The sequence below is a fragment of the Salvelinus fontinalis genome, chromosome 4 (assembly GCF_029448725.1).
Source record: "Salvelinus fontinalis isolate EN_2023a chromosome 4, ASM2944872v1, whole genome shotgun sequence".
NCBI lineage: Eukaryota > Metazoa > Chordata > Actinopteri > Salmoniformes > Salmonidae > Salvelinus > Salvelinus fontinalis.
The window spans coordinates 15,512,385-15,538,817 of NC_074668.1; the positions used below are offsets into that span (position 1 = coordinate 15,512,385).

Sequence of the window (26,433 nt, forward strand, 5' to 3'; positions counted from 1 at the left end):
AACCTTCATTTATCTCAACCCCTACGCCTTTCTTCTGCCGGTTGAATATCCACTTCCTTATTAACGTCATTACTGTTGTTGTTGTTGATAACTGTATCTGTGCATGTTGTAAATAATTGCATTAGTGAAACATCATTTGTAGGAGTAATTTCTACAAGCATAAACATCAGAGGCAACATTAAATTGCAATGGGAATTTCTCAAACCCCTAACTGAATGGGCAAGCTAGTTGTGTGTTTGTATTTGTACACATTTTGGACATAATTGATTCCATAAAATGTCTCATAATTCTTTCAAACCATGTCAATACATTAATTGACAATGAATTGATCAAAATGACCCTGCTATTGATGTTGTTCAGTGTTTGATTCAATTACCTAGGTCTAAGTTGTATTTCTATGCATCATTCTCTGCAAATGCTTTGAAAGTATGTCTTGGTCATAGATTATCACTAATTTAACCTTTTAAATTTAAGCAAGAGATAGAGAGATTGAGGCTATGGCAGAAAGTCATGGAGGATCAGCGACCAAGACTGGCCTGGAACAACAAACCTATTGAGACAGAAAGAGAGAGGGAAAGAGACAGAGAAAGGGAGATGGAAAGGGAGAGAAAATCAGAATTGGAAAGACAAGAAATGAACAAGAAAATGAAAATGGCAGAAGAAACGATAAAAGTGTTAGAACGAGAGATTGAGAGATTGAAAGAGACTGAAAAGGAAGTCAAATTTGAAAGAGAACGAGACATGCGTATTGCAGAGAATGAGAAAGTCAAACTGGTTAACGAAAAGGTGAAAGAGTTAGAGAGAGAGGTTGAGAGACTGAAAGAAGATATGACAACAAAAGAGATTCAATACAAAATCAAATTTGAAAGAGCAAAAGAAGCGTATAGAAGACAGAATGAGAGAGTGAAACAGGTTAACCAAAATGTACTAGTGTTAGACAGAGAGGTTGTGAGAATGAAAGAAGAGATTAGATTGAAAGACGAGACTGAACCAGAGAGAACATTTGATAGAGACAGAGAGAGAGAAAATGATTGGAGACGAACTGAAGAGGAGATGAAAAATAGAGTGGAGAGAGAGATGGAGATGGAGACAGCCCTCATCAATGACAAAAAGAAGTCTGAATTGGAGGAAGTCTTCAAGAAAATCAAGGAACAGCTGAAAGAATGTGAAAATATGGAAACAGACAAATTTAAATGGAAACAGAACCAAATGGACATGGAGGAGAAGATGGAGGGTGAGAACAACAAACAGAAAGAGGTAGAAAGAAAGAGAATGGAGAAAATACCAAAACAGAGACAACAAGAAGATGAGAAGAAGAAAGAGATGGAGAGAGAAGAAGAGGAGAGACGCAAACAGAAGCACATAGAGATGGAAGAGGAAGAAAGAGAGAGGGAGAAAGAGAGACAGGGAGAGATCAAAAGGAAGAGAATGGAGAAGAGACAGAAAAATATGGAAAGAGAAGAAGAGAGACAGAGAGAGATTGAAAGAGAGCATGAAGAAGAAAGATGTAAGCAGAAGCAAATAGAGATGGAAGAGGAAGAAAGAGAAGAAGAGAGACAGAGAGAGATCAAAAGGAAGAGAATGGAGAAGAGACAGAAAAATATGGAAAGAGAAGAAGAGAGACAGAGAGAGATTGAAAGAGAGAATGGAGAAGAAATATGTAAACAGAAGCAAATAGAAATGGAAGAGGAAGAAAGAGAAGAAGAGAGACAGAGAGAGATTGAAAGAGAGAATGAAGAAGAACGATGTAAACTGAAGAAAATAGAGATGGAAGAGGAAGAACGAGAGAGGGAGAAAGAGAGACAGAGAGAGATCAAAAGGAAGAGAATGGAGAAGAGACAAAAAAATATGGAAAGAAAAGAAGAGAGACAGAGAGAGATTGAAAGAGAGCATGAAGAAGAAGTATGTAAACAGAAGCAAATAGAGATGGAAGAGGAAGAAAGAGAAGAAGAGAGACAGAGAGAGATTGAAAGAGAGCATGAAGAAGAAAGATGTAAACAGAAGCAAATAGAGATGGAAGAGGAAGAACGAGAGAGGGAGAAAGAGAGACAGATAGAGATGGGAGGGAAAGAGAGACGACAACAACAAGAGGAGAGAAAGAGAACGTTTGAGAGATATCAAGAAGAAGAAGATATATTGAAACAGAAGCAAATTGACATGGAGAAGGAGGGAAGAGAGAAGGAGAATAAGAGACAGAGAGAGATAGAAGAGATACACAGACGACAACAACAAGAGGAGAGACAGAAACAAATGGAGAAGGAGAAAGAAAGGGAGAAAGGCAATGAGAATCAGAGAGAGATGGAAGTAAAAGATCAACAACAGAAAGAGATGGAGAAAGAAAAGATGATTATGAGAGAGAGGGAGGAAGCAGGAAGAAGAAAGGAGGGGCAGAAAAATATTTTGGGGGAAATTGAGGGACAGAATGAACTGGAGATAGAACATGAGAGAGAGATGGAAGAAAAGCATGAAGTGATTAAGGAAGCAGAGGAAGAGTACAGGGAAAGAGAAGAGAGAGGAAAGGAAGTAAGCATGAAGAAACATGTAGTAGTTAATGTTAAAGCAAAAGCACGGGAAGTCTTCAATAGACGTAAAGAGAGGAGGTTAGAAGTGTTGAAGGGGGAACGAGAACACATAGAAAGAGGACAACAAATCAGGAGGGAGAAGGAGGAAAGACGGCTGGAGATGGAAAGAAAACAGGAGAGGGCAAGACAACAAGAGGAGCAGGATAAAAAACAAGAGATTGAAATTGCTAGACAGAAAGAAATGTTCAGACTAAGAGAGGAGGAGAGACAGAGAGAAGAAGAGAGAGAGGAGGAGAGAAAGAGAGCCATTGAAGGCCATTTATCTTTAATCAGAGAGAGAGAGATAATAGAGTTAAACAGAAGAGAGGAGATGGTGGAAGAGGAAAGAAGGGAATTCATTGAAAAGCACAAGAGGGGTGACTTAGAGGAGGAGGAGAAGGAAGAAGACAAGGAGGACATTCTCCCACCTGATAAAAGTATCCGAAGGAGAGCTGTGGGCTGGGTAAATAAGAAGTGGGAGGAGAGGAACCTCAAGAAGATCGAGAGAACCTATCAGAGAGAAGCTGAGGAGGGCTGTAAGATCGTCAACAAAGGTAAGACCTGTTTTCCCTCTGCTTTTATGACATCATCCTCTTTAGTCTCCTCTACACACATCAGTTCCACACCAGTCATCATGTTGCATCATTGTTTCAATATAAAACTACTGTCCAAAATGGTCAAGCTGATCTGTTATCAACTTAAATGTAATGTACACAGGGAATTCAGAATGGAAAACCCAACTGGATCTCCATGATCCTGGTCTAAAGTAGTGCATCATAGCCTTTTGGGGCCCTAAGAAACATTTTGTTCAGGTTTTTGACTACATTTCCTCCAAATCTACACTTTGCAATGAGGCGTAGAGAACATGTTGCAGTTTTTAAACCAGTTTGCTGCAATTCTACACATTTTCCCATGGGGTGGAGAGAAGAATTAGCTGTTTTAAACCTAATTTCCTTCAATTCTACACATTTTGCCATGTGGTTGAAAGAAAATGTTGGCCCTTTTGAATCTATTTCCTTCAATTCTACACATTTTGCCATGCCTTATGGCATGTTAAGATAATATCTGAATGACAGTGACTAACAAAATCAATGGGGGCTCACTGTAGGTCAAGGCCCCTGGGTAATTCGACCCAAAACATTTTTTTTGGGGGGGGCACCCCTAGTTGCCATTGGACCCTAAGCAATCGCATATGCCTAGGGCCGGCCCTGGCACTATACAAAGAATAGGTGCCATTTGGGACTCATGTTAAACTTAGGGTCAGGTCATTTCGGGATGGGAATTATTTCACTTTATTGACAAATTCCATGCCTTGCTCAACTGAGAAGAATAAAGAATCATTGAGATCCAACTGGGTTTTCTATTCCTAATTCCCTGTCCATTACATTTAAGTTGATACCAGATCCACTAAGTTTAATGTGAACTCTACTTCTTCTCCCCTCCCAGTCATCCCTGGACCCATAATGCTAACCATGACCCGGGCAGAGAGAGAGAGGGAGAAGAGGAAGGAACTTTTGAAGGCTGAGGAGAGAAGGAAGAAGATGGAGGATTTTAATAAGCAGTGGAGAGAGCAGTCCCTGCTTAAAAAACAAACTCATCAGAAACTGATGGAGGAGAGGGGGAAGATGAAGGGACATTACCTGGAGCAGATGAATCTGGAGGCTGATGCTCAAATCAACACCCGGTGTCTAACCACCCAACACAGCCACGATTATCTGGAGACAACACAGCCCACTGGATCTGGAGATGACCACCAGGAAAGGCCAAGGAGGCAACAGGCATGGGCAGAGAACCAGGAGGGGAGTTCAGAGAACCAGCAGGAGTGGCCGGAGAACCAGCAGGGGGGGCCAGACAGCCAGCAGCTAGAAGCTCCAGAAGAGGCTGAAACATCAGAGCCAACCTCCAAGAACAAGAAAAGGCCAGGCATCTGGAAGAGAATTAAGATGGGGTAAAGAATGTTTAAACATCTATTCATGTTTTACACTGTTAATATATATGTTGTCACTTTAAAAAGTGACATTATCCAAATGTGAGGGTTTAGTGTACATGCAACACACATGTAAATATATAGATACTTACCTGTCTCTGATGTCTTACAGCATTCCTGACCTGCTGTCTGCCTAGAGCTGGAACTCGAAGAAGCCACAGTTCCACTGAGGTTACGTTGGTCATTAAAAGGGTTGCCCAATAATTCCTCCTCCTCTTTAAGTCATCAAGCCAAATTTCCTCCACAAAACATTATCGTCTCAAGCCAGTAGGTATCCTCTTTATCAGGCAACAAACCATTGAAGGTCAGTGACCCTCCTCCCCAGAGCAGAGGTTCTCATCTTTATCCTAATTAAATTCATCTCTGCTCACCACCTCTACTGTCCTAGAAAATTTCCCCAAATGGACATGGTTTAAACAGAAGTCCTCCCCTCAGACCAGTGGCTCCAAAAACCAGAGTTTCTCATCTTTATTAAAGTTGAACACAACTCTGATAATTTCCACCACCTCGCCTGTTAAGGGGAGGTGCTAAAAAGGAGGTCTGCAGGTATCCTGGACCGGACCGGTAGCAGCTAAGTTGCTGGCTCCATCCCCGGACAGAGCTGCTCAAGTCAGGCCAGTGATGTTTGACGATGTCATTTTTGTTATTAAAGTTTTACCTTTTAATAAAAGCATTTATTAAAAAAGCAATATTGTTGTTACGGTGTGGATTGTTTTGTTATTTATTAGAATTGAAACATCCAGTAGTCATGGTAGATGTTAGACTTTCAATGAGACACCTAACATTACATCAGTTTGCTACAATGTGTGACATGTTATATTAGAGAGGAGTCCTCTATACACATCAATTTTAGACCAGAGGAGAAATATCAGATTGAAATAGCTTCTCTAAGAATCTGAGGAGAGAGTAACAGTAGACTCATCGTTAGCTCTCCCACCTCCAGTTCAGTACTTGGGTCGTTCCACCAGTTGAGTACCTTTTGGGGAGTGTAAATTTTATTTCACCTAATTCTAACATTCTGTCATAAAGAGCACATGTTCAACTGAATAAAACACATGTTTTCCCATCTCAAAAGTAACAAAATACATACTATAGCAAGTGCCTATTAAGTGCCAAATCAAGTGACACGGTTGACTGTAACAGAGTTGACTTTTTCATTTAGAATCAACCATAGATCCCCATGTGACAGGGGGAATGGAATGCAAGCTTACCAAACAAATGTAAATTGTTTCAACATTTCTAGACTGTCTATCTATAGGTAACAGGGTTGATGTGTTATAATTCACCCAGTGGTGATTGCAGCATGTACATCTTTGTGGGGAAAACTCCCCCAAAATGTTTTAGATGAATGCCAGCAAAACCACTACACAACACAACACTAAACAATACATTAATTGCACTATAACTTTGACAAACGGTGCCCACAAACTGTTAGGGTCGACATAAAGCTGTCCCAACAGCAGAGCTTTCTTTTCAGCACCATGGAGTGATTCCTTTTTAAAAAACATAGCTGATATGACTGACTTGCTTAAACAAATGTGGTTTCTACTGACACTTGAGGGGACAACGAGTGGATAACAGGCAATCCGTCATTTTGATTAAGACATTAATGAGAGAGCTAGGATGGACGTAGTCAATATATATAGTCTACATGTGCACCACCAAGTCAGAGCAGTAGGCTAAGTTATGAGAGGGGAAAGGCACAACATTATTAGGGTGAGACACATGGGCTACTAACAGCTTACTACACAACATACACTAGAGACTAGATACAAACAGCTAATCCTGTCACATGGAATGACGCTGGAGAGACGAAGCAGGTACGGGGAGTCAAACATTTAATAAAGAACTGACATGGAACGAGACAGGAACAGCATAAGCAAACTGGTAACACAAACAAAAAACGATTAATGCAGAAGTGGGGAACAGAGCTGGGGAACTCACAAATATAGGAGAGGTAATAACAGGTGATGAGTGAGTCCAGCTGAGTCCAATATCGCTGCTGCTCGTGACGAGGGAAGGCAGGTGTGCGTAATGAATGATATGAGTGCGTGATGCAGGGCAGCATGGCGCCCTCAAGCACCAGGGGGGAAGAGCGGGAGCAGACGTGACAAATCCTGGCTAGCCACTGGTATAAAGTACTTAAGTAAAACTACTTTAAAATACTACTTAAGTCGTTTTTTGTGGTATCTGTACTTTATTTTACTATTATATTTTTGCCAAGTTTTGCTTCACTATATTCCCAAAGAAAACAATTCGGGGTACTTTTTCCTCAATACATTTTCCCTGACACCCAAAAGTACTTGTTACATTTTGATAGGAAAATGGTCCAATTCACACACTTATCAAGAGAACTTCCCCGGTCACCCCTACTGCCTCTGATCTGGCGGACTCACTAAAGCTTTGTTTGTAAATTATATCTGAGTGTTGGGGTGTGCCCCTGGCTATCAAATACATTTAAAAAAAGAAAATTGTGCCATCTAGTTTGCTTAATATAAGGAATTTGAAATGGTTTACACTTGTACTTTTACTTTTGATACTTAAGTACATTTGAGATATTCCATTTACATTTGATACTTAAGTATATTTAAAACCAAATACTTTTAGACTTTAGCTCAAGTCGAATTTTACTGGGTGACTCTCACTTTTACTTGAGTCATTTTCTATTAACCTCTTTGGGCTGCAGGGGCAGTATTGAGTAGCCTGGATAAAAGGTGCACATTTCAAACGGCCTCGTACTCAATTCTTGCTCGTACAATATGCATATTATTATTACTATTGGATAGAAAACACTCTCTAGTTTCTAAAACCGTTTGAATTATATCTGTGAGTAAAACAGAACTCATTTTGCAGCAAACTTCCTGACAGGAAGTGGAAAATCTGAAATCGATGCTCTGTTCTAGGGCCTGCCTATAAATGTGCTTGATATTTATTAGTATACATGCACTTCATACGCCTTCCACTAGATGTCAACAGGCAGTGAGAGAAGAAATGGAGTGTATAACATGATCTGAGGTCGAATAAAAGCTCTTGGCATGACGCGACCCCAATTTCCTGTTTTCTGGAACGCGCGAGAAGTGACCTGGTATTGCCTTCTGTAAAGCTGTCGTTATAGACGACTAATATCTCCGGCTTTGATTTTATTTGATACATGTGACAATATCATCGTAAAGTATGTTTTTTCAATATAGTTTTATTAGATTATTGACATTTTTTCGGGACGTTAGGTGTGTTGCTTTGTCTGCGTATGTTCAGGAAGGAGAGCTTCGCGCCACTTTGCTAGCTTTCCGTGCTAATTGACTGGAGAAGAGGACATTCTAAATCCAAACAACGATTGTTCTGGACAAAGGACCCCTTGTACAACATTCTGATGGAAGATCATCAAAAGTAGGACCCATTTTATGATGCTATTTCATATATCTGTCGAACATGTGAACTAGTAGTTTGCGCCCAGATTTTGGGCACGCTCTCGCCATAACGTAAACTGCATGTCGTAATGAAGTTATTTTTAGAATTCTAACACGGCGATTGCATTAAGAACTAGTGTATCTATCATTTCCTATACAACATGTATTTTTTAGTAATGTTTATGAATAGTTATTTGGTCAGAATATGTGAGTGTCAGAAAAATATCCGGACGTTGTGGGAAAAAGATGCTACGTTAGCACAATGTATAACCACTGATTTCAGCTCTAAATATGCACATTTTCAAACAAAACATAAGTGTATGTATAACCTGCTGTTATAGGACTGTCATCTGATGAAGCTTATCAAGCTTAGTCAAAAATTATATATCTTTTGCTGGTTTGTTACGATCGCTAACTTTTGCTGCTGGTAAATGGCTTGTGTTTCTGGCTATTGTGGTAAGCTAATATAATGCTATATTGTGTTTTCGCTGTAAAACACTTAAGAAATCGGAAATATTGGCTGGAATCACAAGATGCCTGTCTTTCATTTGCTGTACACCATGTATTTTTCAGAAATGTTTTATCATGAGTATTTAGGTATTTGACGTTGGTGTCTGTAATTACTCTGGCTGCTTCGGTGCTATTTCTGACGGTAGCTGCAATGTAAAACTGATTTATAGCTCAAATATGCACATTTTTCGAACAAAACATAGATTTATTGAATAACATGTTATAAGACTGTCATCTGATGAAGTTGTTTCTTGGTTAGTTTGGTTGGTTCTTGGTTAGTTAGGTTGGTTTTGTGCATGCTACCTGTGCTGTGAAAAATGTCTGTCCTTTTTTGTATTTGGTGGTGAGCTAACATAAATATACGTGCTGTTTTCGCTGTAAAACATTTTAAAAATCGGACATGTTGGCTGGATTCACAAGATGTTTATCTTTCATTTGCTGTATTGGACGTGTTAATGTGTGAAAGTTAAATATTTCTAAAAAATATATTTTGAATTTCGCGCCCTGCACTTGAAGTGGCTGTTGTCATATTGTGCCCGGCTTCGGGCTTGCAGCCCAAAGTTAAGGTATCTTTACTTTTACTCAAGTATGACAATTGAGTACTTTTTCCACCATTGAGGCAAGCAGATCAGAGATGTCAAGGTGGCACCCAAGCATATGCCATGTGTATATGTGCCACATACAAATATGTATGGTCATATTTTTGATGTTTTATTTCATTTACAAAACCCTGCTAGGTAAAGTCCCCCCTTATCTCAACTCGCTGGTCACCATAGCAGCACCTACCTGTAGCACGCGCTCCAGCAGGTATATCTCTCTGGTCACCCCCAAAACCAATTCTTCCTTTGGCCGCCTCTCCTTCCAGTTCTCTGCTGCCAATGACTGGAACGAACTACAAAAATCTCTGAAACTGGAAACACTTATCTCCCTTACTAGCTTTAAGTACCAGCTGTCAGAGCAGCTCATAGATTACTGCACCTGTACATAGCCCATCTATAATTTAGCCCAAACAACTACCTCTTTACCTACTGTATTTATTTATTTATTTTGCTCCTTTGCACCCCATTATTTCTATCTCTACTTTGCACTTTCTTCCACTGCAAACCAACCATTCCAGTGTTTTTTACTTGATATATTGTATTTACTTCACCACCATGGCCTTTTAAAAATATTTTTATCTATTTATATATTGTTTGCATTCACCTCCCTTATCTCACCTCACTTGCTCGCATTGTATATAGACTTATTTTTCACTGTATTATTGACTGTATGTTTGTTTTACTCCATGTGTAACTATGTGTTGTTGTATGTGTCGAACTGCTTTGCATTATCTTGGCCAAGTCGCAATTGTAAATGAGAACGTGTTCTCAATTTGCCTACCTGGTTAAATAAAGGTGAAAATAAAATAAAAATAAAAATTGTTATCTGATGGAGCCATCCCTTGTATCATTTTCTAGGCCTCCCAGGTATTTGCATTTAAAGTAATGTATATGATTACTGCTGCTATGGGGCGCTGTGACGTCAATGGGGAGCGTTAGTGAGATCGTGAGGTCTTAGAGGTTTCTTCTTCAATCTTGGAGAATGTCTACTACTGAAAACTAATAACGTTTCTTCGTCTCATCATTTGACCCTATTAATTCAGTTACGTAATGTGCAAAAGTGCAATATGACTCTGAAAATATTGAGGTAACATGGTTAACTACATAGTCCATGAGTTTGGTCAATTAAAGAGAGTTTTAACAGAGTGATAAACTGGTTGGTATTTTCCCCATTGTAAGTAATGGAGGTTGGCTAGGTTGCTAATGGTTTACATGTAAGAGAAGGGATCAAGATGGCGTCTGAACTTTGTACTTTTTCTCAACAAAGTTTAAGATCCTATTTATTTTATTTTCTATCAACAAAGACTCAGTTTAGTTCAGGTAATATATGTAAATATGTGATGTCACGATAAAATGTGTTAATATTTCTACAAAAATAGCGCTCAAAAGTTTGCTAACTTGATGCTAACCAAATTTAGCTTCTCTTTGCGCTAGCTAGCTCTAGGCTAGTTGATTTCAGTCAATGTTAGCTTACATGTTAGTAGTTTATAATATAATGGTTGTAGCACCGTTTAGCACAGGCCTCCAGTAATTTATAGCTTTTGCCAAATTGCCACTGATAGTACAGTGAGTTATAAATTGTGTAGATGTGTGGTGATAGTTTTTTAATTAAGACCTACATGTAATCTACATGTGTTATAGAAAAGCTCCCTTCTCACATCCCAGGTCATGTTTAGACTGGAACGTGACAACTCAACGTCGATGCGCATCTCCCCAATCTCCGACAGACAACTTTCCTGAGTGCAATGTCATTAATGTGACCGATATCTACAGTATAATAAGCATAGTGAAGAAGGAAAAGATCCCACCTCTGACGCACAGCAGAGAGACATCGCTGCTGAGATGTCCCCTGGAACAGGAGTCCCTCAAGAATTTAAAAACAGTCATTGCGTTACAATGAATGTACTCCCTAAACGCGTGTTGCATCGTAAACTATCCTCCCAGTCCCTTGGGAGTTCAGCGGATGGATGATGCGCCGCTGTCATTTACTTGGATGAGAAGTTGGACGAACGCTCCTCCAGCTCACGTTACGCAATGGTGGACAACTACAGTGTGGTGATGTGTCGTTCACGAACGAACTGCTCTTTTTGAACGCATCTTTTTGTTGAACGTCGGGAACCGAATTGCATCGGTGAAAGAGCCATTCATCTGGCTCTCTGATTTGCATACTGCTACTACTGCTTGTTGAGCTCAGAACAACGTTGATCTGTAGATAAATTACAACATCACTATCTAAAGGGGGTGAATCCTCACTGCAGAAACAATAAAAAGTGGGGAGAGCGGGTCAATCTGGTCCACGAGGATTTATTTAATGCTTTAAATGCATTTCACGATCTGACTTAATGGACGCCTACATTTTGGCTTTTACAATTAATATTTGCATTTTTTTCATTGTTCTATATTGATTTTAAGCATTTTAAAGGTAGATCCGTTTCAGAGCCAAATTAACCCGCTCTTTTACTTGAACGGAGTCAAATGTTCCGGCTCACCGAAAAGACTCAGAAAGCCCATCACTACTACAGCGGAGAGATCAGATCCAAACAGAGCACCACAATCAACAGGCAGTTAGGGCGTTGGGATTTGACTGTCACAGGAACAAACTAATAAGAGGTTATAATTCATTGGAATAAGCTGTTCTTGAGGTAACGGTGGCCAATTGAAAACGGACCAACTGGATTCTTGTACCCCGGGGAACAGGTGTAGTCCAGCAGTTGGTGATGGTGACATACTGAACAGTTCGACCTGGACAGGTGCACCAGAGTTGTGATAGTATGTTTGTTTGTACAGTTATGGCTGTCCTGTTATTATTTTGTGTTCTCACTAAACACCCACATTTGTATTTGTGTGGGAAATGTTTGCAGGCTATGGTTGCTGTTTGTATTTAATTGAACTTTAGGCCCATACAAAGACAAATTACACAACATAGACTACCAAATAACATTAGGCAAAAATACACGAAATAAAAGTAAAGTGAAAATAGTTATAAATGTCTTGATCAATTATGAGTAGCTAAACCATATCGACTTTTGGACACTGATGCGCAGGAGAACCCCTAGCTGTCAATCAAGCAGGCGCGGTGAACGGATTATGACGCTCAAGCGTTCCAAATGACGCAACAATACAGTCCCAGAACAGAGAAAGTTAATGCCGAAGATGTTATTCGGTTCCACACTAAAACTGCGCTTTGACAAGTGTGATTTGAGGTGAGTCAAATATTTACAAAAGTTTACAATACATTAACCATCCGCTAGCCTACTTAGCCTATAATTCTGTCATGGTAAGATACCACATGTGAAGGTGAACGTTAATGTATTTGAAATATGTTTTCTTTCTGACATTATCTAGCTAGCCTTATAAAATACAATTATTAATTATGGATTAGTTTTTTTCTGTTGCTATCAATCACTCCATCTGTATTTACTCTTCTGTCTGTTTGTCTTGCTGACTTATCTGTCTGTCTGTCTGTGTACTGTCTAGCCAGCACATGCCAGAAAGGTTCTTTCACATAGGCTCATATTCACAAAGTCTCATAGAAGGAGTGCTGATCAATGATCAGTTCTGTCTTTTAAATCAAACTGAATACGTTTTGATTGACAGGAGGGGACCTGATCCTAGATCAGCACTCCTACCCTGAAACACTTTGTGAACACAATCCAGGTGTACTGTGATTATGAAGTTGTGATGAGGTATTATTATATTAGTCGTGCTGATGCATGATGGGTTGTAGGCTAGAGCTTGAGTACTGTAGTCTGAAGGCTGTTTCTGAATTCACTGACCTGGTGAGTAAATGTTGTTTACAATGGCACCATCTAGTGACAGAAACATAGAAACACACATTGTTGCTGAACGAAGGCATCTCTTTATTTTCCAGAAATAAAACTTGTAGACCTTTCCTGCAGTCTCTGAGGAGATGGACACCTCTTCTTCTTCTGGACGATCTCCGTCTCCTACTGGGACTGTCTTCTTACCCCCTCCTATCATGTGGAACAGTCTGTAAGTCATTCATCACGTAACCTAGCTCTGGTCCAGGGCATTATGTGCAGCTTGCTGAAGGAATGCTCAGTGTCTGCAAGCTGTATGTAACGCCCTGGACCAGAGCTACACATTACCCACCACTGGCCATCATGGACAGTCAACTCATCACATTCACGTACTGTAAGTCACAGTTGAGTGAGTTGTGTGATTAAAGGCAGTTTCATTGAGCAGATGTTGAATTATTATTGTAATATTGTAGTAAATTGTCTGAGTTCACTTCCTAAATAATGTGTTGACATTCCTTTGCTCCCAGCTACAAGCAGGCAGAGATGGAGGTTCAGTTCCTGAGGGAAGAGAAGAAGACCTGTACAGAGAAGGAAGCCCACATGCTTGAGTTGAGGGAGAAGGATCGAACGATCCGAAATCAGAAGAAGGAGATGGACAGACTTCAAGTGTGCCTCTGGGAGGAGGAAAAGAAGAAGAGGAATGGTGGAACGGAGAAGGACGAGATGATTGAACAACTACAGTCTGAGACAGACCATCTCAGAGCCCTTTTGAAAGATGAAAGGAGGAGCAGAAGAGTAGAAAGAGGTATTATGAAAGAGTGGAAGGCTGAGATCCTGAGACTGAGGGAGGCAGAGAGCCAGGGGGAGGCAGAGAGCCAGAGGGAGGCAGAGAGACAGAGGGAAGCAGAGAGAAAGAGGGAGGCAGAGAGAGCCACAGAATGGGAGGAGAACCAGAGAAAAATGCAGGAGATCAACAGACTACAACAACTGCTGGAGCTGCTGATGGTGGACCTACAACTGGCCCACGTAAGACATGTCATTGTTATTATTAAAAGGCAGTGTATATTCACCTGGCTGAAAATGAATGGCGGCAGACAGCTGTACGCTAACCCAATGTTAACTTTTATGCCTTTCCTAAACGTTAACCCTTACCTTAACCTTACTGAAACTATACCTAACCTTTACCATAACCCAACCCTAGGTCCTAAACCTAACCTTCATTTATCTCAACCCCTACGCCTTTCTTCTGCCGGTTGAATATCCACTTCCTTATTCACGTCATTACTGTTGTTGTTGTTGATAACTGTATCTGTACAGGTTGTAAATAATTGCATTAGTGAAACATCATTTGTAGGAGTAATTTCTACAAGCATAAACATCAGAGGCAACATTGTTTTAACATCACACAAATTGCAATGGGAATTTCTCAAACCCCTAACTGAATGGGCAAGTTAGTTGTGTGTTTATATTTGTACACATTTTGGACATAATTTATTACATAAAATATCTCATAATTTTTTCAATCCATGTCAATACATTAACTGACAATGAATTGTCCAGATGAATTGATCAAAATGACTCTGCTATTGATGTTGTCCAGTGTTTGATTCAATTACCTAGGTCTAAGTTGTATTTCTATGTATCATTCTTTGCAAATCCTTTGAAAGTATGTCTTGGTCAAAGATTATCACTAATTTAACCTTTTCCAATTAAGCAAGAGATAGAGAGATTGAGGATCAGGCAGAAAGTCATGGAGGATCAGCGACCAAGACTGGCCTGGAACAACAAACCTATTGAGACAGAAAGAGAGAGGGAAAGAGAGGAAGAAAGGGACAGAAAAGCAGAATTGGAAAGACAAGAAATGAAGAAGAAAGTGAAACAGGCAGAAGAAACGATAAAAGTGTTAGAACGAGAGATTGAGAGATTGAAAGAGACTGAAAAGGAAGTCATATTTGAAAGGGAAAGAGACATGCATATTGCAGAGAATGAGAAAGTCAAACTGGTTAACGAAAAGGTGAAAGAGTTAGAGAGAGAGGTTGAGAGACTGAAAGAAGATATGACAACAAAAGAGATTCAATACAAAATCAAATTTGAAAGAGCGAAAGAAGCGTATAGAAGACAGAATGAGAGAGGGAAACAGGTTAACCAAAATGTACTAGTGTTAGACAGAGAGGTTGCGAGAATGAAAGAAGAGATTAGATTGAAAGACGAGACTGAACCAGAGAGAACATTTGATAGAGACAGAGAGAGAGAAAATGATTGGAGACGAAGTGAAGAGGAGATGAAAAATAGAGTGGAGAGAGAGATGGAGATGGAGACAGCCCTCATCAATGACAATAAGAAGTCTGAATTGGAGGAAGTCTTCAAGAAAATCAAGGAACAGCTGAAAGAATTAGAAAACATGGAAACAGACAAATATAAATGGAAACAGAACCAAATGGACATGGAGGAGAAGATGGAGGGTGAGAACAACAAACAGAAAGAGGTAGAAAGAAAGAGAATGGAGAAAATACCAAAACAGAGACAAGAAGAAGATGATAAGAAGAAGGAGATGGAGAGAGAAGAAGAAGAGAGACGCAAACAGAAGCAAATAGAGATGGAAGAGGAAGAAAGAGAGCGAGAGAAAGAGAGACAGAGAGAGATCAAAAGGAAGAGAATGGAGAAGAGACAGAAAAATATGGAAAGAGAAGAAGAGAGACAGCGAGAGATAGAAGAGATACACAGACGACAACAACAAGAGGAGAGACAGAAACAAATGGAGAAGGAGAAAGAAATGGAGAAAGACAATAAGAATCAGAGAGAGATGGAATTAAAAGATCAGCAACAGAAAGAGATGGAGAAAGAAAAGATGATTAGAGAGAGGGAGGAAGCAGGAAGAAGAAAGGAGGGGCAGAAAAATATTTTTGGGGAAATTGAGGGACAGAATGAACTGGAGATAGAACAGGAGAGAGAGATAGAAGAAAAGCATGAAGTGATTAAGGAAGCAGAGGAAGAGTACAGGGAAAGAGAAGAGAGAGGAAAGGAAGTAAGCATGAAGAAACATGTAGTAGTTAATGTTAAAGCAAAAGCACAGGAAGTCTTCAATAGACGTAAAGAGAGAAGGTTAGAAGTGTTGAAGGGGGAACGAGAACACATAGAAAGAGGACAACAAATCAGGAGGGAGAAGGAGGAAAGACGGCTGGAGATGGAAAGAAAACAGGAGAGGGCAAGACAACAAGAGGAGCAGGATAAAAAACAAGAGATTGAAATTGCTAGACAGAAAGAAATGTTCAGACTAAGAGAGGAGGAGAGGCAGAGAGAGGAAGAGAGAGAGGAGGAGAGAAAGAGAGCCATTGAATGCCATTTATCTTTAATCAGAGAGAGAGAGATAATAGAGGCAAAAAGAAGAGAGGAGATGGTGGAAGAGGAAAGAAGGGAGATCCTTGAAAACCACAAGAGGGGCGACTTAGAGGAGGAGGAGAAGGAAGAAGACAAGGAGGACATTCTCCCACCTGATAAAAGTATCCGAAGGAGAGCTGTGGGCTGGATAAATAAGAAGTGGGAGGAGAGGAACCTCAAGAAGATCGAGAGAACGTATCAGAGAGAAGCTGAGGAGGGCTATAAGATCGTCCACATAGGTAAGACCTGTTTTCCCTCTGCTTATGACATCATCCTCTTTAGTCTCCTCTACACACATCAGTTCCACACCAGTCATCATGTTGCATCATTGTTTCAATATAAAACTACTGTCTAAAGAATATGTTAGCTGACATGGCTAATTGAGTGACTGACTGACATAACAAGAAAAATACTGCTGATGTAACAACCACCTGTTTAAATGGTACATTGTGTCATCTACTAGTCTAACTCTCAAGACTAAGTAGAGACCCAGAAAGAGTTCCTTAAAAACACACACAAATACGTGTTTTGGGGGGATCCGGGGGCTACTAGTGGCGATCACATATGGGAATTATTGCACTTTATTGACAAATTCCATGCCTTGCTCAACTGAAAAGAGTAAACAATCATTGAGACCCAATTGTGTTTTCTATTCTTCATTCCCTGTGTTCATTAAATTTAAGTTGATACCAGATCCCTAAGTTGAATGTGAACTCTACTTCTTCTCCCCTACCAGCCATCCCTGGACACACAAGGCTAACAGCCACCATGACACGGGCAGAGAGAGAGAGGGAGAAGAGGAAGGAGCTGCTGAAGGCTGAGATGAGAAGGAAGAAGATGGAGGATTTTAATAAGCAGTGGAGAGAGCAGTCCCTGCTTAAAAAACAAACTCATCAGAAACTGATGGAGGAGAGGGGGAAGATGAAGGGACATTACCTGGAGCAGATGAATCTGGAGGCTGATGCTCAAATCAACACCCGGTGTCTAACCACCCAACACAGCCACGATTATCTGGAGACAACACAGCCCACTGGATCTGGAGATGACCACCAGGAAAGGCCAAGGAGGCAACAGGCATGGGCAGAGAACCAGGAGGGGAGTTCAGAGAACCAGGAGGAGTGGCCAGAGAACCAACAGGGGGTGCCAGACAGCCAGCAGCTAGAAGCTCCAGAAGAGGCTGAAACATCAGAGCTAACCTCCAAAAACAAGAAAAGGCCAGGCATCTGGAAGAGAATTAAGTTGGGGTAAAGAATGTTTAAACTTCTATTCATGTTTTACACTGTTAATATATATGTTGTCACTTTAAAAAGTGACATTATCCAAATGTGAGGGTTTAGTGTACATGCAACACACATGTAAATATATAGATACTTACCTGTCTCTGATGTCTTACAGCATTCCTGACCTGCTGTCTGCCTAGATCTGGAACTCGAAGAAGCCACAGTTCCACTGAGGTTACGTTGGTCATTAAAAGTGTCGCCCAATAATTCTTCCTCCTCTTTAAGTCATCAAGCCACATTTCCTCCACAAAACATAATCGTCTCCTCAAGCCAGCAAGTATCCTCTTTATCAGGCAACAAACCATCGAAGGTCAGTGACCCTCCTCCCCAGAACAGAGATTCTCATCTTTATCCTAATTAAATTCATCTCTGCTCACCACCTCTACTGTCCTAGAAAATATCCCCAAATGGACATGGTTTAAACAGAAGTCCTCCCCTCAGACCAGTGGCTCCACAAACCAGAGTTTCTCATCTTTATTCAAGTTGAACGCAACTCTGATCATTTCCACCACCTCACCTGTTAAGGGGAGGTCTGGGAGGAGGTCTGCAGGTAGCCTGGACCGGACCGGTAGCAGCTGAGTTGCTGGCTCCATCCCCAGGCAGAGCTGCTCAAGTCAGGCCAGTGATGTTTGACAATGTCATTTTTGTTATTAAAGTTTTACGTTTGAATAAAAGCATTTATTAAAAAAGCAATATTGTTGTTAGGGTGTGGATTGTTTTGTTATTTATTAGAATTGAAACATCCAGTAGTCATGGTAGATGTTAGACTTTCAATGAGACACCTAACATTCCATCAGTTTGCTACAATGTGTGACATGTTATATTAGAGAGGAGTCCTCTATACACATCTATTTTAGACCAGAGGAGAAATATCAGATTGAAATAGCTTCTCTAAGAATCTGAGGAGAGAGCAACAGTAGACGCATCGTTAGCTCTCCCACCTCAAGTTCAGTACTTGGGTCGTTCCACCAGTTGAGTACCTTTTGGGGAGTGTAACTTTTATTTCACCTAATTCTAACATTCTGTCATAAAGAGCACATGTTCAACTGAATAAAACACATTTTTTCCCATCTCAAAAGTAAAAAATACATACTATAGCAAGTGCCTATTAAGTGCCAAATCAAGTGACAGGGTTGACTGTAACAGAGTTGACTATTTCATTTAGAATCAACCATAGATCCCCATGTGACAGGGGGAATGGAATGCAAGCTTACCAAACAAATGTAAATTGTTTCAACATTTCTAGACTGTCTATCTATAGGTAACAGGGTTGATGTGTTATAATTCACCCAGTGGTGATTGCAGCATGTACATCTTGGTGTGGAAAATTCACCCAAAATGTTTTAGATGAATGCCAGCAAAGCCACTACACAACACAACACTAAACAATACATTAATTGCACTATAACTTTGACAAACGGTGCCCACAAACTGTTAGGGTCGACATAAAGCTGTCCCAACAGCAGAGCTTTCTTTTCAGCACCATGGAGTGAATCCTTTTTAAAAAACATAGCTGATATGGCTGACTTGCTTAAACAAATGTGGTTTCTACTGAAACTTGAGGGGACAACGAGTGGATAACAGGCAATCCATTATTTTGATTAAGACATTAATGAGAGAGCTAGGATGGACGTAGTCAATATATATAGTCTACATGTGCACCACCAAGTCAGAGCAGTAGGCTAAGTTATGAGAGGGGAAAGGCACAAAATTATTAGGGTGAGACACATGGGCTACTAACAGCTTACTACACAACATACACTTAGTATTACTTTCTTAGCTACAGTATACATATCTCCCTGGCATATTACATCATTTATAGAGCAGCACTCAATACACTTTTGGACTCACCTTGTTGTGCTGTGCTCTCTTGAACAGGAAGGTGTAGTGGCGGTTTGGCATCAAAGTCTGTCATTCTCTGAATTGACTTTACCTGAAAAATGCTTCCCTAAAACTTCAGTAGCTTCCACCCCATATTACTTTTATGAATAGAACAAACTGATATTGGTTCACAGACCTCTTCCCTCCAATCCACGGTAAATACGTTTTGACTTTTGGACATTACAAATTAAGTCAAATTGAAAACAGTATTGGTATTGTTGAATTAGATTTTCATAATTCAAGCTAGGACTGATGGTTTGGTTATCTAAACTAGCAAGTATGTTTGTTTGGTTACCAAGGCAACTACTGAAGCAAACTTGCTAGCTACTTCAGTGGATGTTGAACACATTTCTAGCCGCAAATGTGTTAAATTATAGCAATGGTATTAAAGGGATAATCAACTCAAGGTTTTATGGGTTCTCTGGAAAATAATGCAAGTCCATGGAAGGTCAGTTCCACAGTGTTCATTATTTGCCATAGAACTCATAGTCCCTCATTGATTATCCCTTACATAACTTTATGAGCTGGATTTGCCTTTCTTTGCAACAGTGGAAGCTGCTGAGGAGGCGGTGACTCATAATAATGTTTGGAATGCAGTCAATGGAGTGGTATCAACCACATCAAAGATGGGGTTTCCATGTGTTTGAGACCACTCAATTGACTTCATTACAGACATTATTATGAGCTGTCTTCCCCTCAGCAGCCTCCACTGCTTTGCAATTAGTTTATTCGTTTTCAGTTGTTAGCATTTAGCTAACAGCGTCTATGTGAATTTGCTATCAGTTTGTGCTAATTTGTTAGCATTCTGGTAATAGATGCGCATAGGTTTTTCTTGTGTTTTTAGCACCCGCTCATGTGCTATGCCGGTAATACTGTAAATCCCGGTATGAGAGAAGGATGGTATGACAATATGAAAATCTGGATACCGCCCAAGCCTAATCACCACAACTACGTACCACATCTACCAAACCTACCTACCACAACTACCACACCTACCTACCACACCTATCATCACCATACCCACCATATCTATCATTACCACAACTACAAAATCCACCATCACCAAAATTACCTAACACAACTTCCACACCTACGTACCACAACTACCACACCTACCTACCAGAACTACCACACCTACCACATCAACCTACCACAACTATTACACCTACCATCAACACACCTACACAGCTACCATCACCACACCTACTATCACCATACCTACCAAACCTACCTACCACAACTACCACACCTATCATCATCATACTTATCATATCAATCATCACCACACTTACCACAACTACCACCACACCTACCATCACCACAAGTAACATACCTACCATCACCACATCTATTACACCTACCATCACCACAAATACCATACCATAATTACTTCACCACACCTACCATCACCACACCTTCAACTTAATGTAGCAGTGTGATGTTGTTCCCCTAGATTATGCACCAAGTTGCACACAAGGACCAATTCAAATAGGCCAGGTCAAGAGGGGATGTTAATAATTTGATAATAATAATAATAATTCAGTGTATTTTTTAAATTTAATTACAGCTGCATAGCTAATGTTTTCCTTTGGTGTACAAACACTTTTTCATATCAATATTGTACATACATGTGATTGTAAAAGATTTGTATATTTTGGTTTGGCCCATCGCGGGTTATCTGTCTTTCCGCACCCCTTTATTGTTCTCTTTTGCCTGATCTTCGGCTAGCGATGTATGTTGTCCTTGGCTCTTATATTGTTTAATATAAAACCGTCATAATGTTACACAATGTACTGTTATGCTACCATAAGTTTGTTACAATGTGGATAATACAAAGATTTATGTTAACAAGTTTCACAAAGCTCGCTAACTAGGGTATCTATTGTAACTTGTGAGTACTTGGGACAGTGTTTGAGTGATGCGCCATTATGCGCCAAGGGTTAACATAATGTGTGTTGTCTCCAATCATCAATCATAAAATATAAAACCAAAATATAATCTACAAATAAATGTAGTAGAGTTCAAATGGTTATTCCATCAAACTTCAAATTATTAGACTAGTACACAACGCAGAACAGAACAACCAGGTTGGGGGTCATTGGCCCAAGCCCGCGAACAGGAATATTCCAAGTTCAGACAGAAGGGGGGAGTCAGATCGCTATAATCACCAGGAACTTTACATTTGGTGTCTATTTTTAATTGTTGTGCTACTGGTGCTGCCTGTTGATGTTAGCTAGGCAGCTACAGTAGCTGAATGATGTTAACATCTTAGGGTTTTGTTTCATTAAATGTATTTTATTTCATCTGGGTGCTTGTGTCACCTACTAATACCCTGGTACTACCCGTAGCTCCCGTTCTCCTCAGTCTGAGAAAGGTATGTGTTGCAGATTACTCCTTTGTAGAAGTCCATAACGTGAAATAAATAAAACATCCCAAGGTTAATGCTGTAGATATTGTTATAAGGGAGTGTGAGACTATTGAAACATGTAACTTTCAGAGTTTTATTGTTGTTATTAATATAGTTTACAGAGTGCTAAAAGTGCTGCTGTTGCAAGCTAGCATGCCTTTCTGTGATGCAGACGGTTAGCTGAGCTGGTGCTGGCGTTGCATTATGGGAGATGTAGTTTTGTCCTCTACGGTCTGAATGGGATAGAGGCGATTTCACGTTGTAACTTGTTTGTGTTGCAGTGTTTTTGTACATGAGTTGTTGTATTTTGGTACTGTCAACACTGAAAGCACCTAGCAATGTATTGGGGATGTGAGACATGTGTTTTACCTTTCTTCATGCTCCTGTGTAGAACAACTTGTCAGATGGTGCATTGGAGACTGATGTGTTCCTGTCCTGTCTTTTCACAATACTATTGCAGATCAAAATAAAAGCCTGAAAGACAGCCGTGGTGTCGCTCTTCATTTCTTGGTTCTCCTGTGGTACATAAGAAACCAGCTACAGTGTTATTGTAAATCAAATTAAAATGGTATTCTAATGTTACCCATGGCTTTCATAAAAACAACCAAATGATTATTTTTGCGATAGCATATATGAAATGTATTACACTGTTAGAATGCTGCAGTCAAAATGACTGCTCATCTGCTTGATGGGGGGGTCTTGAGGCCCAGCGGTTCTAGTGTTAACAGAGATCCTGAATCAGTCAGTTTGATTCTGAATCAGTAAGCTTGACTCTGAATCATGTGCAGTGTGACCACTGAGACTTAAACCAACTCAATATGACTCCTGAGATAGACAGTTAATCAATTCTAGTGTCTGTGAAAAGAAACCAAATGTAACGGCTGTCTAATTCCTCCTCAGACGAGGAGGAGGAGTAAGGGTCTGAAGCGTAGGTCTGAAGCGTAGGTTGAAGACATGATGATATATTTAAAGATGAAGCCGAACACAAAAAACACTCGGAAAATTACAAAACAACGTAGACAGACCTGAACATGTGAACTTACATAAACACAAAGAACGCACGAACAGGAACAGACTACATACACGAACGAAAACGAAACAGTCCCGTGTGATGCGACATACACAGACACGGAAGACAATCACCCACAAACAAACAGTGAGAACAGCCTACCTTAATATGGTTCTCAATCAGAGGAAACGTCAAACACCTGCCTCTAATTGAGAACCATATCAGGCAACACATTTAACCAAACATAGAAACACATAACATAGAATGCCCACCCCAACTCACGCCCTGACCAACTAAACACATACAAAAACAATGGAAAACAGGTCAGGAACGTGACAACAAAACAGTCAGTCTGGTCAGAGTAACAGATTTTTTGGTAATTCCGCTACCATTTTGGTAACGGAATTACGAGTTTTAATAACATAATAATTCACAAACAAAATATATATCAGAAAAATCACTAGAACTAATTGTTACTTCTGTGAACTTTCATTATCCTCCCTCACAAATCCAAATGTGAAAATATCTGAAAGTTATGTGGGTCTTTGGTAACGGAATTACAAGGCACAAGTCAATATTCCTTAACCTGTTGGGGATGGGGGCGCTGTTTAGACTATTTATGCTAATTGGGTAATTTTTGAAACGGCTTCCCACAAAATCCTTGATCGTACAATATGCATATTATTATTATTATTGGATAGAAAACAGTCTATAGTTTCTATAGGAGTTGAAATTTTGTATCTAAGTGGAACAGAGCCCATTCTACAGCAATTTCCCTGACATGGATTCAGATTTCAGAAATGTTGGCCACTGTTCTGAAGTCAGTTAAAACGGCACTGATATTGCTATGACTATACGGACACTTCTTACGTCTTCCCCTGGATGCCTTTACGTGATGACGATTCCAATGGGGTCGATTGCGCGTTCACAGGCCCCACAAATGAAAAAACCCTGAAGCTAGTCATTCTTTTGGAGCTGCGTCATGCGCCTAGAGGACACCGGCCCGCTCCTGTTCCAAGCATTGGTGAAGAGGGTAATATTACTCGGGTCATGTTTCTACTCGTTATGGGAGTTAAAAACATCATAAGGTAGTTAATTTAAATCGTTTTATAGCAATTTATATCCGTTTAGTGCGATTTTGGGACATTTATTTTTGCAACGATGTGAATAGTTGGGCACGCTTTTCAGTTCATCCCGAACGCAGTAGGCATTTCCACATGGCAAGAGGACAGCTTTCCACCAAAAGACGATTGCTCTCAAGAAAGGATCCTTTGCCCAAGATACTGATGGAAGAACAGCTCAAGGTAGGACATTTTTATTATGATAAATCGTGTTTCTGTCGAAACATTTTAGTGGCTTAGGACGCCATGTTTTATGACGTAGCTTCGCTAGGCGCAAACTGTATTGAAAAGTAAGGATAAATTAAAAAATGTTATTCCGCAATTGTATTAAGAATTAAATTGTCTATCAATCCCTGTCCACCCTATATTTTTTAGTCACGTTTATGAGTATTTATGTATAAGAGTAGATCACTGTCTAAGTGGCGCAAGGACTTTTTCTGACCAGCTTGTCTACATTTCACATTGTCTAACCATGATTTTGGTGGCTAAATATAAACATTTGCGATCAAACTCTATATGGAATGTGTAATATGATGTTACAGGAGTGTCATCGGAAGAATTCTGAGAAGGTTAGTGAAAAAATTAATATCTTTTGGCGATGTTGACTTTTATCGCTCACTTTGGCTAGAATCAATGCTGGGCTGCTATGTGCTATGTGCTACGCTAATATAACGATTTATTGTGTTTTCGCTGTAAGACACTTAGAAAATCTGAAATATTGTCTGTATTCACAGGATCTGTGTCTTTCGATTCGTGTATGCTGTGTATTTTTACGAAATGTTTGATGATTAGTAAGTAGGTAAACACGTTGCTCTAAGTAGTTTTTCTATTCCATTTGTGACGGTGGGTGCAATTGTAACCTATGCCATCTACCTGAAATATGCACTTTTTTCTAACAAAACCTATCCCATACCATAAATATGTTATCAGACTGTCATCTAATGAGTTTTTTTGTTGGTTAGGGGCTATAAATATCTTAGTTTAGCCGAATTGGTGATGGCTACTGGTGTTGGTGGACAAATAAAAGATGGTGGATTATGCTAATGTGTTTTTAGGTAATAGATGTACATCTTTACATATTGTGTCTTCCCTGTAAAACATTTTAAAAATCGGACAAGTTGACTGGATTCACAAGATCTGTGTCTTTCATTAGCTGTATTGGACTTTAATGTGTGAAAGTTAAATATTTTAAAAAAATATTTTTTTTGAATTTCGCGGCACTGGTTTTTCAGTGGGGGGGGGGGGGGGGGTGCCGCTAGCGCCACGCTGATCTTAGACAGGTTAAACAATTTCTCCAAACCCAAATGTAAGTGTTGATATTAGTAGTCAGGGGTCTTTACGTCAACATTATTCTTTTTTTATGTAGTTCTGATATTTGACCTTTTAAGACTTTTTCTGGTGATGTTTTCTAAGATCCCTTTTCCATCTGTTTACCCAGAAATCAAAGCCTTCACTGGTTGAAAAATGGTTCTAGAATTACATTTACCAAAAATATACACTCTTAGATTTAATTTGACACCCAATTACACATGCTCCTTCCTATGAACATCACGTTGGTGCTCCTGGGTCCTTTTACATGGAAATGCCCTACTGTGACTCTAGAGATGCTATCCATCCCCAACTAGTAATAAAGTGGTTGGGTTGGTTGCTTCTGGCCTTTCCAGCTTTAGGCTGAATCACACCCATGATGAGAGGAGGGTTTACTGGACACACAGGGAGAAACTACAGTCTGAATCACACCCACGATGAGAGGAGGTTTACTGGACACACAGGGAGAAACTACAGTCTGAATCACACCCACGATGAGAGGAGGTTTACTGGACACACAGGGAGAAACTACAGTTTGAATCACACCCATGATGAGAGGAGGTTTACTGGACACACAGGGAGAAACTACAGTCTGAATCACACCCACGATGAGAGGAGGTTTACTGGACACACAGGGAGAAACTACAGTCTGAATCACACCCACGATGAGAGGAGGTTTACTGGACACACAGGGAGAAACTACAGTCTGAATCACACCCATGATGAGAGGAGGTTTACTGGACACACAGGGAGAAACTACAGTCTGAATCACACCCATGATGAGAGGAGGTTTACTGGACACACAGGGAGAAACTACAGTCTGAATCACACCCATGATGAGAGGAGGTTTACTGGACACACAGGGAGAAATTACAGTCTGAATCACACCCATGATGAGAGGAGGTTTACTGGACACACAGGGAGAAACTACAGTCTGAATCACACCCATGATGAGACTACTTTTTAATTTTTAATTATTATTTATTTAACCCCTTTTCTCCCCAATTTTCGTGGTATCCAATCGCTAGTTTCGTGGTATCCAATCGCTGCATCTTAACACAGCGCGCCTCCAACCCGGGAAGCCAGCCGCACCAATGTGTCGGAGGAAACACCGTGTACCTGGCCCCCTTGGTTAGCGCGCACTGCGCCCGGCCCGCCACATGAGTCGCTGGAGCGCGATGAGACAAGGATATCCCTACCGGCCTAACCCGGACGACGCTAGGC

The 26,433-nt window shown here is 40.2% G+C and overlaps 3 protein-coding genes and 1 long non-coding RNA gene across 5 annotated transcripts; 3 read left to right on the plus strand and 1 right to left on the minus strand.

The window, feature by feature from the left end:
* The first annotated feature begins 510 nt into the window (after positions 1-510).
* Positions 511-4,732, plus strand: LOC129853149 (trichohyalin-like). Its single transcript, XM_055918886.1, has 3 exons — positions 511-3,115; positions 4,008-4,509; positions 4,661-4,732. Exons 1-3 carry the CDS (start codon positions 511-513, stop codon positions 4,683-4,685), a joined length of 3,132 nt encoding a protein of 1,043 aa, XP_055774861.1. The 3' UTR covers positions 4,686-4,732.
* Positions 4,733-12,900: 8,168 nt separating this feature from the next.
* LOC129853152 (uncharacterized) lies at positions 12,901-19,690 on the minus strand. Of its 2 annotated transcripts, XR_008759087.1 has the most exons (4): positions 19,335-19,690; positions 17,579-17,625; positions 17,140-17,426; positions 12,901-13,038 (listed from the first exon to the last, which is right to left on the minus strand). It is a non-coding gene; the product is annotated as an uncharacterized LOC129853152 (long non-coding RNA). The 2 variants fall into 2 exon arrangements; XR_008759086.1 differs by having other exon boundaries at positions 17,579-19,687.
* Positions 12,973-15,660, plus strand: LOC129853151 (translation initiation factor IF-2-like). The gene is made up of 2 exons (XM_055918888.1): positions 12,973-13,057; positions 13,353-15,660. Exons 1-2 carry the CDS (start codon positions 12,975-12,977, stop codon positions 14,080-14,082), a joined length of 813 nt encoding a protein of 270 aa, XP_055774863.1. The 5' UTR covers positions 12,973-12,974; the 3' UTR covers positions 14,083-15,660.
* LOC129853150 (uncharacterized) lies at positions 15,685-17,591 on the plus strand. The gene is made up of 2 exons (XM_055918887.1): positions 15,685-16,442; positions 16,940-17,591. Exons 1-2 carry the CDS (start codon positions 15,857-15,859, stop codon positions 17,449-17,451), a joined length of 1,098 nt encoding a protein of 365 aa, XP_055774862.1. The 5' UTR covers positions 15,685-15,856; the 3' UTR covers positions 17,452-17,591.
* Positions 19,691-26,433: the final 6,743 nt, after the last annotated feature.

Excerpts from the sequence above, each read along its gene's own strand:
- LOC129853151 (XM_055918888.1), top strand. The coding sequence starts at position 12,975 with ATGGACACCTCTTCTTCTTCTGGACGATCTCCGTCTCCTACTGGGACT. Across the intron at positions 13,058-13,352 it reads CCTATCATGTGGAACAGTCT|CTACAAGCAGGCAGAGATGG; the intron begins GTAAGTCATTCA and ends CTTTGCTCCCAG.
- LOC129853150 (XM_055918887.1), top strand. The coding sequence starts at position 15,857 with ATGAAGAAACATGTAGTAGTTAATGTTAAAGCAAAAGCACAGGAAGTC. Across the intron at positions 16,443-16,939 it reads CTATAAGATCGTCCACATAG|CCATCCCTGGACACACAAGG; the intron begins GTAAGACCTGTT and ends CTCCCCTACCAG.
- LOC129853149 (XM_055918886.1), top strand. The coding sequence starts at position 511 with ATGGAGGATCAGCGACCAAGACTGGCCTGGAACAACAAACCTATTGAG. Across the intron at positions 3,116-4,007 it reads CTGTAAGATCGTCAACAAAG|TCATCCCTGGACCCATAATG; the intron begins GTAAGACCTGTT and ends CTCCCCTCCCAG. Across the intron at positions 4,510-4,660 it reads TGGAAGAGAATTAAGATGGG|CATTCCTGACCTGCTGTCTG; the intron begins GTAAAGAATGTT and ends GATGTCTTACAG.